The sequence below is a fragment of the Cyrtonyx montezumae genome, unplaced genomic scaffold, assembly GCF_038088225.1.
Source record: "Cyrtonyx montezumae isolate F1298 unplaced genomic scaffold, pur_monq_1.0 scaffold_6, whole genome shotgun sequence".
NCBI lineage: Eukaryota > Metazoa > Chordata > Aves > Galliformes > Odontophoridae > Cyrtonyx > Cyrtonyx montezumae.
Genome location: NW_027072067.1, coordinates 9,837,527 through 9,856,641, shown reverse-complemented (window position 1 = coordinate 9,856,641; position 19,115 = coordinate 9,837,527). Strand labels below are relative to the sequence as shown.

General features: G+C 34.9%; 2 protein-coding genes across 2 annotated transcripts in view; one reads left to right on the top strand and one right to left on the bottom strand.

Moving 5' to 3' along the window:
• Window positions 1-19,115, bottom strand: part of CENPP (centromere protein P) — a 112,072-nt gene that overhangs the window by 69,229 nt on the left and 23,728 nt on the right. The window lies entirely within an intron of this gene.
• Window positions 5,875-10,301, top strand: OMD (osteomodulin). Its single transcript, XM_065749390.1, is given in 5 exon segments — window positions 5,875-5,896; window positions 5,899-5,997; window positions 6,000-6,106; window positions 8,139-9,102; window positions 9,966-10,301. Coding segments are annotated over 5 exon segments (1,515 nt in total). The 3' UTR covers window positions 10,289-10,301.

The following is a 19,115-nucleotide window of genomic DNA, read 5'->3' as shown; positions in this document are numbered from 1 at the left end:
AAGAAATTAATACTTTGAAACAAGAAGTGAAGATGTTTCCAAAAGCTTCTCTTAGCCAATCAGAGACTCAGCTCAACAGAACACGCTGCCAGCAGGCAGGCTTCATGTTTTATGTGAAAACTGCAAGAACAGTTCTACACAATGCAATTCTGGATTTAACCATTATGCTGCTATAATTGAAGGGGGAAAACACAATCAGGTTTTTTTATCCATACTCTTCCTTAAAATCGTATTCAGGAAAAAATTGAAGACTGTGATATTGCCAGAAGAACAGCACTGTGGATTCAGTTTTAATGAGCATCCCACACATTTTCACACATCAAATTGTTGCTGTAATGTCCCTGTGCATCTAACACACCACGTTTGGGTAACTGCAGACATACAGATAGCCTATGCAACTTGCACAGAACGTCTCATAAGCCAGATTCATTATGTATTTATTACTTATCACCTTTACAAAGTACTCTGTCAATGGGAGAAATGCTGAAATGAATAAGCTCTCTTCACAGTTACTTTTGGAGTATCTGTTAAACAGTTACAGTTAAGCAGGGAAAGAAATCTCTAATTGACTGGTTGCCAAAGGATATAAAACTTCGTGAGACAGAGAGAGAGCAAGCCACCAGCACAAGCAAGCACTTGCCTCTTAACTGTTCAGCCTGTGTTATCTTCATGTTCCAAGCACTTTTTAAATATAAAGACCAATGAAAACATTTTTCTTCCAGAAACATTATTTAGAGAACATCTTAACTCCCTTCTTTCCTCCTTGTGGAGGAAGAAAGCAGCCCACCACGATTAAATACACTAAATACAATTGTTTTGCCTCAATTTGTATCCTGCTTAGGACCACCAAGAACATTCAGACATCACACTAGCCTAGTTCTTACAGCTCTGTTCAAGCTTTATTGTCTTTCTATTCTACATGATGAAACAAGGAACCCCTGGGTCAGTAATGGATTAACTTCTCAGCATGAAGAAAACATTTATGTATTAACTTGACCAAGAATGCTCAGATTCAAGAAGCAGTATAATAATCTCTTCTGTAAGAATAATATAACCAGTTGTCTACTCACTTCTCCAGCAGAAATGTTGTAATGCAGTGTTATTACTTGCTCAAAAAAAAAAAAAAAAAAGAAGTTGGTGTTTCTTAACCAGAAACCAGTACTTTCACAAAATCTCTTATTCTCCAATAACATGACTTTCATTTCTATTTTAAGTTTATATATACAACTTCCATTTAGAGGTTAAACTCCTATAAATAATGCTTTCAAATACTTTTTAAAATTATCTCAGATACTTAATTTGATTTTGCAAAGAACTTGCTTCAGTTTATAAGACGACTAATATAGAAAATGAAAGATAATAATGTTCAGAAATATAGAAGTGTAAAGCAAATGCCAGTACAACAGTTCACTAAATGGGCTATACCATCCTATAAGAACCAACAGTACCTTCTCGTAAAACCAAAAATTCTGAGATGAAAGAAGAAAAGTTATACTGCATGCAGACATCCACCTCTATTGCTAAAGTTAATGGATTTATGGTACACTTGACAAACTATGTTTCCACACAGAGGTCTGTATAACTGGCACACTCTTTGAGCTGAAGACAAAAAACCAATCGTGATGTCATGCAGAAGGAAACATGCTTCCAACCTCCCATCAATGACTATCACAGCCAAAGCCCATCAAGTATTTTCTTAAACACAGCAAGAGATTCCTTATTTGTCATAAAACCATCAAGATTACCTATGAGCATTTATATACACCTTAGAGCAAAAAAACTTATCAGAACATAAAACAGAGTAAGTTAGTAGAAGGTTAATAGGTCACTATCTCTTTTCCTTGAAACCACTGTCAAGGTAAAAACTGTAGGAAATAATGCATTTGGTACTGTAAATACTGCGTACTTTACTTCTACTGAAAAATAATTCTTGACAATGTCTTCCTGGAACAATCAGTATTCGTGTTCAAAGCTTGATCAAGTACATTCAGAATGAATTTCAAGTAAAAATCACAGCATTTGAGAACAGGAGAAATGAGCCTGATTTTAAAAGTCTTTAGCATTCTGCACTCTTCTTACTGCTTCTACCCAAAGGAAGAAAAAGTTATTTTTCCTTATTAAAACCTTGTATTGTTATTTATGATAAAGCAATTAAAACACTGTATATTAGAAAAACATTTCTTACCACACTAACTAAAAACCGTTCAGATGTTTTCCACATGGATGTTCCACTGAAGCATACATACATAAAAGTATTTCATTACTCCTGTTATCAGGAATGTTTTGCCATAGTAGTAGCTGTATATTATAGATACGTATTGCTGCTTCTCAGCACAAAGCACGAGAACAGAAAGGGTAACACGTCTTATGTTAACAGTTCCCTCCCAAAGGCAGAGGGCAGAGGAACCTGAGAAGATGAGAAATCGAAAATTATAGAAAATACATCTGTTATAAGTGTAATTGCTTCATAAAGTAACTTTTCTCTCTTTCCAAAGAGTATCCTTCTGCTTACACATTCTAAAAGGGGTCAGTGCAGCATCTTCAGTGCAGCATCAGTGCAACAACTCATGTCTCTGTGATTGCTTTCATAACATACAGATCTATAAGTCTCAGCAATAAGCTCAGTGCTTGCAAAGATGTGATGAGAGTTTTGGACAGCTATCTGACAGAGTCAAAGAATGTTAACAGTTTTAAATACTGCTACTCCATGGGCTCAATTGTGATGAGGCTCAGTCCAATCTCTCAATCGCTCTAAGCACGGGCTTCATGCCATTACCAGACTAAAGTTCAGTTAAACCTTATGATAGAAAACATTATGAATATTTATATTTTGGCTATAAATATTTTCATGTATTATATCCATTCCTGATAGGGAAACGCAACAGTTAAGTGTTGGAAGTATAACACAGTAACAAGAATACTTAATTTCAATGGAAGGTCTGTAACTAGTGTCTAAATCACCTCATCCTACCTAATGAAATGGGGGCTACCATTAATTCTGTAATCTACCATTACAGAAGTGTAACTCGTCACATTCTTATATTCTTTCCTTCAGCTTTGCTGTCAGCCACTACTGAAAACTGGAAACAGGTCTAGGTATATTGGGTTTTATTCAATGCAAGATTCTGTTCTGCCATGGCATACTCAAGTAGCACAAGAACTTGTAATGCCAGTATACAAGTAGACTTATTCTTTTGTAAAAAATAAAAAAAAAAGTAACAAGTTGAGACCCAGAAATTAGGATGCAAAAAGTTTTACATCTGTATTTTCTTTCTGTACCTTCAATCTAACTTTGAAGTGCAGCCCAATGTAGACCATATATGTCCGAGGTTGTTTCTTTCTTCAGAAACCCACAGGCTTTATGGGAAACCAAATTGCAGCCTTCATATTTCCTCATATTTAATCATGCATCCTCTTCTCTACATTGACATTGAGAGCAACAAATCAACATAAATTCTTATCTACACAGATTTCCATCAAATTATCAAGTAAAGATTTTGGAGTTTTGAGCTTGAGGCTTTTCTTCAGAAGTCTGAGAGCAGGGGCAGAGCTTGGCTGAAGAACTTCCTGGTTCTAGCAAGCTCATGCGTCCAGAGTTCTGAGTAGCACTAACTTACACAGCTTAGTGACACTGGACTTCCTTCAAGCCTCTGTGAACAACATGCAGATATTTTTGGCTTCTTCTAGACTGCACATAGGGTACTACACATTTTGGGGGAGGAAAATAAAAGTGTAGAGGGAAAAAATAAAGCCCAAAGAAACTTCAAAGTCCAGTAAACTAAAATTAGTATTCAGGAAAAAGAGCTAAGCAGTGTAATTTTCCTTCTTACGTGAAGATGAATCCCACTAATGAATCATGCCACTTCATTGTCAGTGGTTATATTCTCTACTTATTCTGAGAATACTTTACCTAGAACTTTGAAATTTCAAATAGACAGTTTTTAAGTTCATTTATTCAACAAACTAAGCAAACCCAAGATCACTAGTCTTCTTCCTTACCCCTTCAGCTCTGAACCAAAGTTGAAAACAAAATTCTCATTAATTGAATGAGTTAATAAAGGCAGTAAAATTTCAGATGTTAAAAAAAGTTAATACAAGTGAATTTACTTAAAAGATTTGTCATAGACTTTGAGTATGATGTTAAATTTAATCCTCTCATTACCCTCCTTGCAAGGAAATTCCTACCATAATTCAAACCAAAGCCAGAAGATGGTCCAACCACACAGATTTGACCAAGATCACAAAGTAGACTTGTTTACATGTAAGACAGCTCATGCAACAGAAAAAGAAATGCATCTTAATGCATACCACAGCTAGCCCTGCAGCATCTTCTGCAACTATATATACTGCAAAGGAAGAGCTCTGCTACAGTTTTCAGATGGACAGGCTCTTTTACCCTGTCATCATGGATTTTTAAATGGCATAATGAGATTTCCAAGTCTTACGAGGATTGAGGACACAGTAGTTGAAAACTATAGAAAAATATCAGGTATGATATTAAATTTTAATTTGGTCAAGTTTTATTTTTAGAAAATATAGTTTTATTTTTTGCTTATTTCTTATTTGGTACTGTTTATACAATAGATCTTACAAAACTGTGCTCTAAGTTCTTTGACTTGCACTTTAAAAAGCAAATGAATATAAACCCAACAAATTTTGTAGCAGTAAGCAACACTTCACTAGCTAGTGTAATAAATTTTTCTGATTCATTATTATGAACATACTTTAACTAAAAACAAACAAAAAAACCCAGTAACTTGTTGTTTGGTATTATTAAGGTTTAATTATACCATGGCAGTTATTTAACTACTTGCTGTACAGTTCATAAGGGATTATTTGGGTTTCATATTACTCTTTCAACATCTCCTTCACAATTCTGTATTCTATACATAGACACACGATTGCTGTATTTTAATTCTAGTATTGCCCGCTCCTACAACATTACTATTACTCATGACTTTTGTTTATATCTCAAATGTTAAAGCCATACATGATTTTTGTTCATTAACGATGTTCCAGTCCACAGTGCTACAGAAAAGAGCTTGGAAAGGTCTTAAATCATAAAACCACAACAAATAGATCATCAACCTCAGGAAGCTCAAAGCCAAAATAAAGTTTAATACCACTTTATTTTCTTCTTTTCTATAAAGAATTTTTCTTGTGAACACGTATAGAAATGTATTTCTTTTACCAACCCAAAAGTATAATAAAATACATCCTTAGAGTTTTCTGATAAATTATACAACTAATTCAGAACTGCTTCTCTGCTTCAACAATGAACTTGTTGCCCCTTTTCTCCATTTTTGCACATATTTCCTAAGTACTATATACCAGTAAAATAATACAATAATATCTTTTTAATCACCTTGTAAAGCTAGGAATGATATATCCACTCACTCCACAAAATGGGTTTACATCTCATGTCAGTACTTGCCCATTTCATACAAAATGCTCTTCATATCCAAGGAAACATACTGTCAATTTTAAAACACTATATATTATAGCCACCATATAGCCAAAGTGCTTTGCAGGAAACAAACACAAAATACAGATTGTGAAGTGAAAAAGTGTAAATTTGAAGATATTCATCGGGATCTACTCTATAGCATGCTTTCCCTAATTTTTACAGTTACTTTTTTTTCCTCTTTTGTTTGTTTTTAATACTGTTTCTTAACCTCCTTCTCCCTCCAGAGGATAAACCCTTTGGATAACAGAGCAAGTGTAACAGAAACCACAAAATGAACTAATGACCTCTAAAATATTTTTGAAGTCTTACACTTGCAAGTATATATTTTTCTTAGTGGAACTGATAACACTGAAGCGGTTTAAACAAAATCTCTTTGCAGACTTGTGATACTGCACCAACAACAGCTGATGATGTGGCACAACAGTTTTTTTTTTTTTGCTGGCAAATCAGAAATAGGACTAAGGCTATTATTTTACTTCGCTTTCCCACAAGGCTCCTCACCACAAAATATGGTTTAGAGACATCTTTTGTTTTCCAGCTGTGTTAGGTTATTGCTTGGATGATTTCATCAGCACACTAAGTTGCTCTCCTCTACAAGTTGAGCTTCCCAGACTTCCAAGGAGTAATTTTTCTTGGGAAGCAGGAATAAAAAGAACTAATTTTGTTATCCCTACATAAGATGCATGAGTTACTTCTCACCACAAGTATTTCATTTCAGCTGGTAAACAGACTGCAATACTGTTACTGAACTCTTAGCTTTTTTGTTTGCTTTTATTATTGGTTTGTTTTTTTAAAGAGATGCAGAGAATGCTTGTATGCTTCTATATTTTCTTTCAACTTTGCAAGTATGCAGCTTATTTGTCTGCACGTGATTTCCTTCCCCCATTATCAGTTGACATCATCCTTTGTTTCAAAGATACTAGGTCCTTCAAAATATTTCTGAAGAAGCACTTTTATTTCAGTGCTTTGAGACATGAACTGCTAGTTTGTAACAACAGTAACCATCCTACCAAATACACTCTGCTTCATCTAACCTATGAAAACCCCTCAAAATACAAGCCCCTCCCACTCTGAAAAGCCTGTTATGTATCACCATTCCATCTGCAGTGATCATAATTCTTCCCTTTACTCTGTGTACAGGACTACTGAATTGGGAAAAGGTCTAAGTAACCTTTTTCCTAAAAAATAATAATAATAATAATAAAAAGGTAAAAAGCTATTCTTCCAATATATACTGCCTGAAATCTCAAAAGCAATTAATTCCTCTTGAAGCACATTATTGCGTCCCTAACTCAGCCATTGTCCACTACATTTGTCTTGATAGTGCATTTATACAATGCACACAGTGGCAGACTGGCCTATGTGGAAATTTCACAGCTATTTCCTTACATTAGCTCCAACATCTGACAATACTGTAGAGATACTGAAACCTAGGCTTTGCTCAGGACCTACACACAGCGTAGTTATGAACAACTGACTCCATCCAACCCTGTTCTTGAATATTTAATGAGTTACTGAAGCTTCATTAAACAAGTGTCCCAATACAAATGACACAAAACCAGAAATTTGAGTTAGACAAGTCCATAATTGACATCAACCAACCACTGCTTCACGTTTAATGTACGCAGCACAGGAGGATTAGGAGAATCCGTTCAACTCCATGGTTTTCTTACCAATTTTCTTAACAATCCTTCTCTCCTTAAATTCATAAAATATGTCATACAATGGGGATCAGTCAGCAATAAGAGATGCATGAAATGAGTGTTTAAGTCTCATCTCCTTTGTTACCTTATTCTACCAGGCATAGTCAGAGAGTAAACTACTAAAAACAGTTAAAAAACTTGTTATTATTAATAAACATGAGTAGCATTATAAGAAAACTGAGATTATCTGCTTTTCTCTGTATCATGGTTCCCACATTATATAGAGTCTCAAAATATCTGTTTTAATCAGCAGTGTTACATTTTGGCTCACCTACTGTCTCACTCATACAGCTTGATGCAATTCACAACTCCAAGTCTGCCACATAATAGAGTTCCTCTGACAACACAGGGGTTTTCCTTTGCAAGAACAATGGTACAGCATCATCTTGGGTTATTTAGGGAGAGGATGACTTTACATGTTCAAAGAGTTTAATAAGGCTACACATGCACTTCCAAAAGTCTGAGGAAGAAGCATTTGACAAGAATTCCATCTGCACCCATCCAAAACTGATCTGTAAGGCTGGTGCTTAACCCACTACACTGGAATGAATGTAGCAACTACAATGTCTAATAAGCACAGACTGTATGCAACTTTGCATACACAGTTCTTTTGCAACTTTGTTGTTGCACGTGAGAAAGGAATGAAGATAGACGATTTTCCTGCTACTTCCCCCAGATCTTATAGTACGCCACTTCTGTATCAGGGACAGCACAGATAGAAAGCTCTTCATAACAAGAATTCAGATAGGAAAACTTACTTGAAGGCCAGTATCATTGCTTATGGATGTTTCTTGAAAGATCCAAACTACTGATTGTTTTGCTAACAGTATCACTGACAGCGCTTCCAAGAAAACGCATTATTCTGCTTATTTACAATAGTTCTATACTGCTTCTTTTTACAACTGAGAGATTTATACCAAGTAATCATAAATTAAACCCCATAAAGTTACTTTCTTTCTCATCAACAGGGTAAAGGTACAACTTTAAATATGGGGACTCTGAGCCAGCTATCAATCATTTACCTTCTCTGGACTGCTACTGTATTTTGCCAATATGAAGACTACGATTTTGCAGATGAATATGATGAGGAGCCAGATCATCAACATCCATATTATTTTAATTCTGATCCAAGTGCACAAGCTGAAAATCCTCACTTTCCTTTTCCAATCGAGTGTGCCCGAGAATGCTTTTGTCCACCAGAATTTCCACTATCAATGTACTGTGACCACCGTAAGCTTAAAACAATACCAAACATCCCTGCTCACGTCCAACAACTCTACCTGCAAAACAATGATATCGAAGCTGTACCTACAGGACCATTCACTAATGCTACCATTATAAGAGAAATTAATCTGAGCTACAACAAAATTAAATTTAATATGATTGATCATGGTGTTTTTGCCAAATTGTCAAACTTAGTGCAACTTCATTTACAGCATAATGAATTGGATGAATTTCCATTCCCACTCCCCAGCTCTCTAGAGAGACTTCTCCTTGGTTTCAATAAGATTTCTCAGCTGCCTGGAAATGCACTGGACAGATTACCAAACATAACCATGCTTGACCTTTGCAATAACTTTCTGGATGATTCGGTACTCAAAGAAAGTCACTTTTCAGTCATGAACAACTTAATGCAGCTCAACTTATGCAACAACAAATTACAGACTATGCCTCCTAACCTGCCATCATCACTTATGTATCTCTCTCTTGAAAATAACTCAATTTCTTATATTCCAGAAAACTATTTCAGCAAACTTCCTAAAATCATTGCTCTAAGAATGTCCCACAATAACCTGCAGAACATTCCACACAACACCTTCAATAATCTACCAAACCTCTTGGAACTTAATCTTGGACATAACAAATTGAAGCAAGTATTCTATATTCCAAGAAGCCTGCAGCATTTGTATATTGAAGACAATGACATTGAAAGTATGTCGATGGCTCTTAACTCTTGAAAAGCAGAAACGTAGAAGTGGAATTTAGAGTTGGTTGTAGAGGGTGGAATCAGCCTACTTTCTTCACCATCTAGAATTCATCACTTAGCCTAAATCAAAAACTATCAGAAACGCTTATTTTGTTGCTGATTTTGAAGACCTGTCACTTTACAGCTGACAGGTTGTATAGAATCCAAGCTTAGAATCCACAAGTCATCCAAACATTGTTTAAGAAGTACTGAGATATTCTTCTTTGCAGATGTATGCGATTGAGCTATCAATCTGGACTAACAGTTAAGGTGCATTGACAAAACCCATACACTGTGCATCTCTCACGAGTAAGTGCTATGTAGCTTTTAACTTGCAGCACAGGAAAGGTACCATTCCATCTTCTTCATGATGGAATGTAAACGCATCCCTCCTCAGCTGAGAAGAAAAAGTTAAACTAGAAACAATTTTATTTTCCTACTTTCCCATGATTTCCAAGTGGATATTTTGTAAATATTCTCCAACTTTTTCATATACCAAGTTAATATCACTTAGAAACTTTCTTCTGATGAAACAATTGATAAAAAACACAGAACAAGAACTTTAAAAAATTCCATTAATATAAAATAGTAATTATGATTATAGTGGCAGCCATATGCATGTATATATATTATTACCCCACAAACTTACTTTGCAAATTCTAAAACTTACCACTGTCATTTAGAAAACCAACTTAAAACAGAGGAAAAGTCAATTAATAATGCATCACAAAAATATTTTCCATTTTAGATTCCAAAATTTCAGTTTCAATTCTTGAATACTTAAATATAACTTTTTCTGCATTTTAATTCATATTTTTCTCTCTTACAGTGATAAATGTTACTTTGATGTGTCCATCTATTGATCCGATGAACACCAAGCAGTTGACCTACATACGGGTGGACCAAAATAAGTTAACAACTCCAATAAGCACATATGCCTTCTTTTGCTTCCCTCACATTAGAACCATTTACTACGGTGAACAAAACAGTCATGTCAACAAGACAACGCAAATAAGAACACCGGTGTTTCGACGACTTTTAACACCAGAAGAGTACGACGAAATAGAAGATGAAGATCATGAAACCCATGATCAAGAAACTGAAGAAGAGCATGAAGCAGGAAACAATTATTTTTATCCTCACTTTTGGTGAAGTAATTAGTGTTAATGAGTATACAGAAATTTTCCTTACCTGTGGAGCATTCATGTCCATTTTATTTTTGAACAGTTAAATACTTTGCAATCTTTAAGCTATCATCTATTAAGTGGAGATAGAATTTTAGTGTACATAAATAGGCCATTAACGACGCAAAAAAATATAATTCTAGCAGCATGAATACTCACAACTGTATTTGGTACAGTATGAAATATAACCAATATTGATGATGGACTTATTTGTGGGTTGGCAGCCTAAGTACAAGAAAAGCAACCTTGCACATTCTAAAGTGATTCAACTTGGCAAACAATTACAGCACAGATGAATGTCATGCTCAACAGGAATATGTGGATAACATCAAAAATCTGTCCACTCAGTCCAGCTAGATGTTCAACTACTGGAAGTAGTAAACAAAGCAGTAGAAAATAAGACATACAAGAGAAAAGCACAAGATCATAAAACATCACAAGCTTCTTGTACATCTTGCACAAATACAGATGTTGATTCACTCAGTATCTAACTAAAAAAGAAAATCAAACTTTTCAGTTTCAGATCATGTGAATATATTGTTTGTGCACTGTCATGCCAAGATGTGTTATAATATTTACTTCTCAACCTGTGCTTCAACTATCACAAGTCTTTCAAAAAAGATTTTACTTGATCAGTCATTAACGCAATGAATGACTTTTCATTAAAGGTCATACACTGTGCATTAAGACAACTCTGAACCATTAGTACTTAAATTTTACCTATACTCTAGTCTATATTTTTAGAAGCTATTAAAAACGTAACATTTCAATTAGAATTGCACATCAGCCAGAGCAGGCACAAACAGAGGCATTCCAGGCTTTATTAACAATTTAGACTGCCCTTCTTTATTGATAATACCAATAAGCTACATTCTGCTTCAAAGTTGAACAAAAGTTGCTTCAAGTAGGAACAGAAGAGAAGAAGTAATGAAGAAGATTCAAAGAAAAGAAGCATATACTGTTTGAGCTACAGAAAGCTTTTCATTATGTCTTGTGCCCACAAAGAGATACAAGTCACTCTAGGGTAAGATAATATAGAGCACTTAAGCCCTTTGGTTTAATTAAATTCTTAATTTTTTTATCGCTTCACTGAAGAAAACAAGTGCAACAAAGCCAACACCATACTACCAGATTTATATTACACCAAGTTTAGAGAAAATAAAACATTTTACATAAAAATATAAAATACATAATAAATACATAAAATAATAATATAAATTAAATCAACAATTAATTAATCAACAAGCAAATTTGTACTAGAATTTCTAAAAAGTTTTAGCTTTCTAAAAACATTATGTCTTGAAGCCCTTCTTAGTATTTTGGTTTTTGATGCAACAGATAATATGCTAACAAACTGAAATACCTTAATATTAATTTATAAATATAAATACACAAGTCCTCACAAGCACACAAATATAACCAAGTCTTTAAGAACAAACTCTTTGAAAAATACGTGCATACAAAATGTATTATATCATAAGCAACTTGGAGTCTTATGTGAACTAACTCAATCTTCTTTCTCTCCTCAGCCCCTCCACCTGTTTTCCTTTTTCCTTTCACACATGTAGCTACCATGAAGATCAGGTGCCCTTCTGTAAACCACTAGCTTCAGCTTTTCAGAATGTACCTTCCTTTGTTTAAAAAACAAACAAAGGACCCAACATTTATCAACCTCAAGAACCTCTGGCTTCACTGAGGAACATATGTGTATTCATTATATTTAAATACTCTTCAAAATCTTAATGTACATTATATACACTTTTAAATAAAAGCATCTGTTACTTTATAGTTTTATTAATATAAACACATAGTATACTAACTGTAAAAATCTTAATAATTATCTTTCAGACTAAGTGAACAGTGCACAAAATGCAGATCACTTGTTTTAAGTTTTTCAGCTTTAAATAAAGATCACTGCTCAATTACAGTAGGTGTATTATGTATATAAACAGAAATATATAAAATCAAAAACCTCCTGCTTAGCATTATTTTTTGAAGTTGCAATAATGTCAAGCTTTTAGAAAATAGTCGCATATGTTTCTTAAAGTTGAAAAGACAAGCCTAAAGTCTTAACTATTACATTAATCTCATTGACATGGAACCTGAAAACTCCTCCAAACATTTAAACAGTCTGAAACATTTTGGAAACAAGCTGCCACAAGGAGGTGATAGAATAGGCAAAACTGAATGAAATATAAGAAACAGCTTAAGAATAAATGGTCAGTTTTTGTTATAGAGGGAGTCCACTGGTAGGAGTCTTGAAAAAGGCCTAGATTAGTTCTATATACTACTTGCAAAAAAAAAAAAGCCTAATTGGACTGATCAGTGAGACGGCAACAAAAAAAATGCTAAAAACTGGTGAAAAATTGCCTGTTTCCAGGATGCTAACATAACGTTAAATTTTGTTTACTAAATGTAAAGTGATATCCATGGGAAAGATAACACTAGCTCCACATCAAAACTGAAACCAAAAATCATTGTCTGACTCCCATCACTCAGGAGCAAGACTTGAAAGTAGCAACAGATTAAGCACTGGCTCTTGTACTAGACACCGTTCTGCTGTTCACTTATAGATTTGTGACCCATTGAGCTACCCAGGTGCTTGCTCTGTAATTTATATTTTCAGTCTTTTTCAAAAGAAAACAGATTCTTAAGCTAAGAACTAAGTAAGTACCAAACAGGCCAATTATTACAGAAGAGCCACTAAATACAGAAACCATGCCTGACCTGGCCTACAGTACAGTGCCTGCATTAGCAATTAAGGTGAAGCACTAAGAGTGCATCTATACACAAAATACTTGTGATGAGGCCATGAAAGACATCCTCAGTTTTTGAGGGAGAGAATGTTTATTCCAGACTAGCCCCAGGCAACTAACAAAATCCATTAGCAGTACATCAGGTACATCCCCAAGAACATACATCTACCAGTCTATCAAACCAGAAAAGAACCAAGTTCAGGTACTTTTACAAATTCTGTGATACAAATAAAAATACAGGGACTTGGCCTTATCAGAAGATTCATTTCAAAAATGTGGTCCTGAGCCTAATTAAAATACTAGCATAAATTTGATCAGAAACACGGTAACTGATAAACATGGAATTCCACTTCCAACTTTGGACAAACTATTCAGACAAACTGTCTTTTGAAGTCTTATCTATGAAAACAAGGATAGAACTTTCTTAAATACTAAGCTAAGTATTATTTACAGTCCATAATAATTAGCAAGGCTTTATTAGAGCACTGCAGATACCTATTTAAAATTTTGATACCTATGTAAGCCTACAGAGAAAAACTCATGGTTTTCTGGAAAACATTCAGTTACAACTAGCCTTTTGTTTACACAACCAAAGCTCTCAAAGCTACAACACCACTGACAAACAGATTTTTTCACTGTCTATACTGCAAGATACATTTCAGTGGAAAAAAAAGCAAAATAAAGTAATAATAGTTTCAAGTCAACTGCCTACATTTCTTCCCTCAGTCTCAGAACAGCAGGAGCTTGTTTTTCCTTTTTCAGCTTTTGAATGTTGGCTTCTAATACTTATGAAGATTACTTTTTGAGACATTTACTTCAGCATTCTGATAAATTAGATGGATTAGGACAGAAACTCCTTTATAGCCAACAGATGGTTTACATTTCAAGCTTTCCGACTTCTTACAACATATCCACTTTCCACTCCTATAGCATGAACCAATTTCCTTCTTTGTTTCCCAACTTCATCACTGCAAGCAATAAACATAGGAATTTTCTACATGAAATAAAAGATTTACCATTTTTTAAATTAAAAAATTATGTGCCAGAAGAGATTTTAAGGATGCCATAACCATTTCCCAATGCTAGTACAGGTAATATAAACTTTCCAGCAATAAACCTATACATATCTGAAGTTATAAAACTTGACAAATACACAGATATATCCTATGAGGCTTTAAGTTTTGTCTAAAATTTACATTTCTAACCATCTAGGCCATTTAAATAAAAATAACTTAATCTTGCAATTTATATCATAAATTTAATCTTGACAACAAAAAAAACCCACAAATTAACTGTATTTTCATGTACTTTAATAGAGGAAGGACAAAAGAGACAAATATGATGATTAACTGTAAGTACAGAAAATAGAGGAGATGCTCTGAATAACGTAAGAAGCATATGACAAGGACAAACTAAAATGCCTATATAAGGTGAGTGAGTCTTGGAACCTTATCTCTAGTGAACATATAGTAATGGCTCTAAACCAAGGATAATGTTATAAAGAGTCACTTCCATTTGATAAGTGATTCTAAGTATTTATAATAAATTGAAGTAGGTTGGCTTTTAAATCAGGATTTAACTGATAATAAATAAATAGGTAAAGTTTAAGAGAGCATATATGCAGTTGAGTGAATGACAGTGGTATTTGTTACAATTTGTATTTAAGATAATTTGATTTCTAATTACAATTGTGAACTTTATTTTAAGACGTGCTTTATTCATTTAGAACTCAGTAACTGATACAAGGAGTCCTTTTGCAGAAGTACAAAGAATAAATGGAATGCCTTCAGCTTTAAAAAATTCTGATTATAAATCAGAAACATATGGAAGGATGCTCATACAATCACTAGGCCGTTTTCCAGCTGTCTCTGTTTTGCAGCTGGTTGCTCCAACCGTGACCCTAACTTATTCTAAATAGCAGATTCTTGGAAACAGTTCTAACTTTTTCATTAAAACAAAACAAAACAGTGAAGGTATTTATGCATACATTCTACGTTATCTCCAGTTCTTCTTCAGTCATTCAGAATCTTGAGTATTTTAAGCTCGCTTTTTAGATAAAGGTGAGTGTTCATCTTAGTTCTAATACTATTTCCAGAACCACCCCAAGGATGCTGAATGGGAATATACTTTGCTTAACATGTTCTGTACAACAATTCCTACATTCTTTGAACCTAATTTCTGCACATTGCTCAAGAAGAAACCAGGAGGCTACTTCCTCTGTTTTGGCTTTTTGTTCCCAGAAGGAATGGAAACCCAGCATAAGCACAGACATTATGCTGCCTTACAACTAATTGTACATTTCTTACAACTTCCAGTAACCATAATGAAGCTAAGCAATAAAGGGTGATTCATTATTTTAAGAACATTAAAAACAATAAAAAACTGAAAAACAGACAACTCGCCAACCTGGTCCTTTAGGGACCATAATACATGACAAAGGCCAATATCCTTAATCAGCTGTAAAAACATATAATCTTCTCCCAAACATAGAACTAATTTGAGCATTTAAATATAAATGCTCCATCGTGCTTTACTTCATAAGGAAAATCTTGACAGCAACTCTATGGAACACTTCCTACTGCTGCCTCAGAGCCACCTCTGTTAACCCACGCACCTCAGAGATAAGGCCACGTAAAGGCAAAGGGACCAGCACAGACAAGATGTTACAAAAGGAAGGAAGATGAGCGCTCACCTGTCTCCAAGGATCTAGGCTCACAAGGAAAAAACTCTAGAAGAGGAGATCTCCAACAAAAGATCCTTCCTCAGTAGCAGTCAGCCCTCAAATGAGGTCTGAAAGGGGTGGAGCCTGACTTCACCCCCTTCCGGTTGCATAGGTGAATTGCCTTCACCTGTGCTCCCAGGGCTGTGCGTGTCTTTCCTTCAGGTGCTCAATCAGTGGTTCAGGCTATGACGTAGCAGGCCGCTAACACAGGCTGCTTTTCTGTTTTCATTTTAATTCTTCCCTCTTCCCAGCCTTCTGCCTACCATCGCACAGTCCAGTATCTACACAGACAGTGCTAGTCCCTGCTGCAGGCAACCAGGAAAAGTCACTTATAACCAGCAGCCTCAAAGAATACAATGACTTTCTCCTCTGGAAATCCAGCTCTGCTTAGCTCAGTCCTTGTGGAGCTCTACCGGGAACAATACAAGCGCCTCAAAGAGAATTATCAACAACCAGTCCTCTCTTACACCTTAATGAATTAGGATAGCAAAGCTTTCTTCTAACATTTTCGTACTAAACAACTAAGGATTAAACAAAAAGTACTAAACTCCATCATGGTAAATTAACTAATTAACTAAATTAACTAATTAACTAAATTAACTAATTAACTAATTAACTAAATTAACTAATTAACTAAATTAACTAATTGACATGTTAGTATTCATGAGAACTGGGTTTTGCTAAAACCCACAGAAATTGGAGAGCACTGCCCTATCATTGAAACTGGCTTCATTTTGTCTGCCAACATACGCTGGGTAAGAACTGCTCATGGCAGCTTTTGCAGTATGCCCCTTAATCACTTGGTTTTTCTTAAAGGAAGTTGGAGTTATTTTTTGATCTGCCATAGCAGAAGGTTAAGAGCAGAAATAAACAGTTCAGCCTGAAGCTCTGAGCAAATCTTGAGATATGAGGACACTTAAAACTCAAGATAAATAGATAGAGCTGAAAATTAGCCAATTCAAATAATCCACAAAACTCCCTCTCATTTCTGCCTGCAAAACAAAAATCTATTTTCTGTTCCTCTGGGATATTTCCAGCTTTATTTTTCACTTCGCCTGTTTTGGACGCTAAACACTCCTAGGTACTAGGTTTCTCCCCAGATGGTGAAGAGCATATAATCAGAAATATCTATGGTTTGGAGAGGCTACCTTAACTTTCTCCTTCCTCTCCTATATCTTTCTAATGCCTACCAGCCTTACTCATCCAATGTCTCTCTTTATTTGATTTTCCCTTTTAAGACAGTTTGTATAAATAAGATACAACAGCTAAAAAGAAGAAGATAAGTAAGGTACACCTGACAAATGAGAAAGGGTATCTTGAACACATTCTCAAGGCCCTCTTGAAATACTGGAGCTCAATTTTTTTAACAGAGCTTGCTTAGCTTTTTAGAAATGAAATTACACTTCAGATTTGTAAGTAAACTCTAGTAAATAGAGATACCTACAGTTAATACATCTAAGTGCTAAAACTGTCTCAAGAGGATTCTCTGCTTGCCATGGTGAACGCTTATTACTGGCTTCTCTATTGCCAATGCATATGAACCACATTTTTTATTCCAGATAATTTGGTCATTTCAAGTTATTTTGAGCAAGAGTAAAGCAATGCTGAAGCTCTAAAAAGCAGTTTTTAGTCCTTGTTTGCAGTCACCTGTGCCATCCCCTTCTTTGCACTGAGCACTTGTTACACAAATCCAGATGAAAAAACCTTTCAGATAAAACTAATTTATCTGAAATTTCTCACTTGCTGATACAAGTACTTGCCAGTACAAGGGATGACAGACTAATCATGGGATGGGACTACTACTTTATTTGGCACTACCTGTTTTAAATGATAGTAAAACTGTACACTAAGGTAAACCTTGATGACAGCATGACTAACTAATTAGCACATCAGTCTTCAAAGATATTTGTATGTTCATGAATGCCTGGATAGCAACAGTGAATACATACATTACAAAATGTTTTTGTGTTAAGTGATCTTGATGAACCGGCTTTTGAAACTGTTTTCTGCAGATGCAACCACAAGTCTTCAAGCATTACAAACCCTCTTCTCTTTTTCTTGCACTATTATCTTACACATCATCAGCATGACATAAAATACTAAGTATACTCGTGATAGAGTATTTACCATGTGCCTACACACAAGCACTGAAAGATGTTGGTTTTACAGTCAGACAAAGTATTAATGGGGACGTTCAGCAGGATGAGGAAAAGAAGAAGGTGGTTGGAAAGGGACCAGCTACAAAGCAGAGATACCAGAACTGCTTCTGAAAAGTGCAATGTAACCATTACAGATGATAAGATGACATTGACAAGCTACAACTTTTTTTGTCCTTTTTCTAGGAAATCTACCTTTTCTGTCAGAGTCCTCTCAACTGAAAGTTCCTACATTCTGCAGCAGAAAACATGTTAATATCTTAGCCACAAAACACTTAAAAACTTCTTCCCTTTTGTTCATCTCAACAGCAACCAGTATGATTCAGAATCCAGATTCCATCATTACTGAGATTCTTCCCTTTACATTTTAGTGATATACTTACAGAAAAACCATTATCCTAGAGAAAGCTGCAGGCCCTAACTATAACAGTTTGCATTTACACTTTTACTACCAACATCTGGTTTCTAAACAAGACAGGACTTGTAGGAAAATCTAAATATGTCCACTGTTTATCTTCAACATTATTCTAGTTGTCAGCGCTATGTTAAAAAACAAAACAAACAAACAAAAAAGCCCACAAAGATGAGAGGGAAATATTAATCTGAGTATATTTTCAATAGGTTTCATTGACACATACTTTATAAATACTCAAGAAAATCTACTTTGTAAACTTTCTGGTTGCTCATCTGGCTCCCATTTATAGTGATTGCCAAAAGTACATAATAAGGAAAAGGATGGGGGAGGAAGAAATGCACTGGAAATCTAGAAAACTGCATTTAGTTCATATGAAAATTCTACACCTGGGCAATATAAGTAATTTATAAAACTGAAATAGAACATGCAATAAATATTTATTGCAAAACCCAATTTCTAAACAAATTGTGTATCAATTCATTCAGTAAAGCACTTAGATGTGAATTACTTGGCTGAAAAAATCTCAGCTAGCTCACTCAAGCCCCACCCATCAAATTCTAAAAGCTACTTTTTGTTTCCAAAACTCTTCAGACTGAAAAGCTGCCATTTCTTACTTAGGTGAAACTTCTCTAAACATATACAAGTTGTAGTGAAACATTTAAGCACTCATAAAAATGTGACTAATATAGTATACGTATGTTTTGGCTCTACCTCTGTCTCAGTCAGCAAGCAGCTGCTTTGTTTCT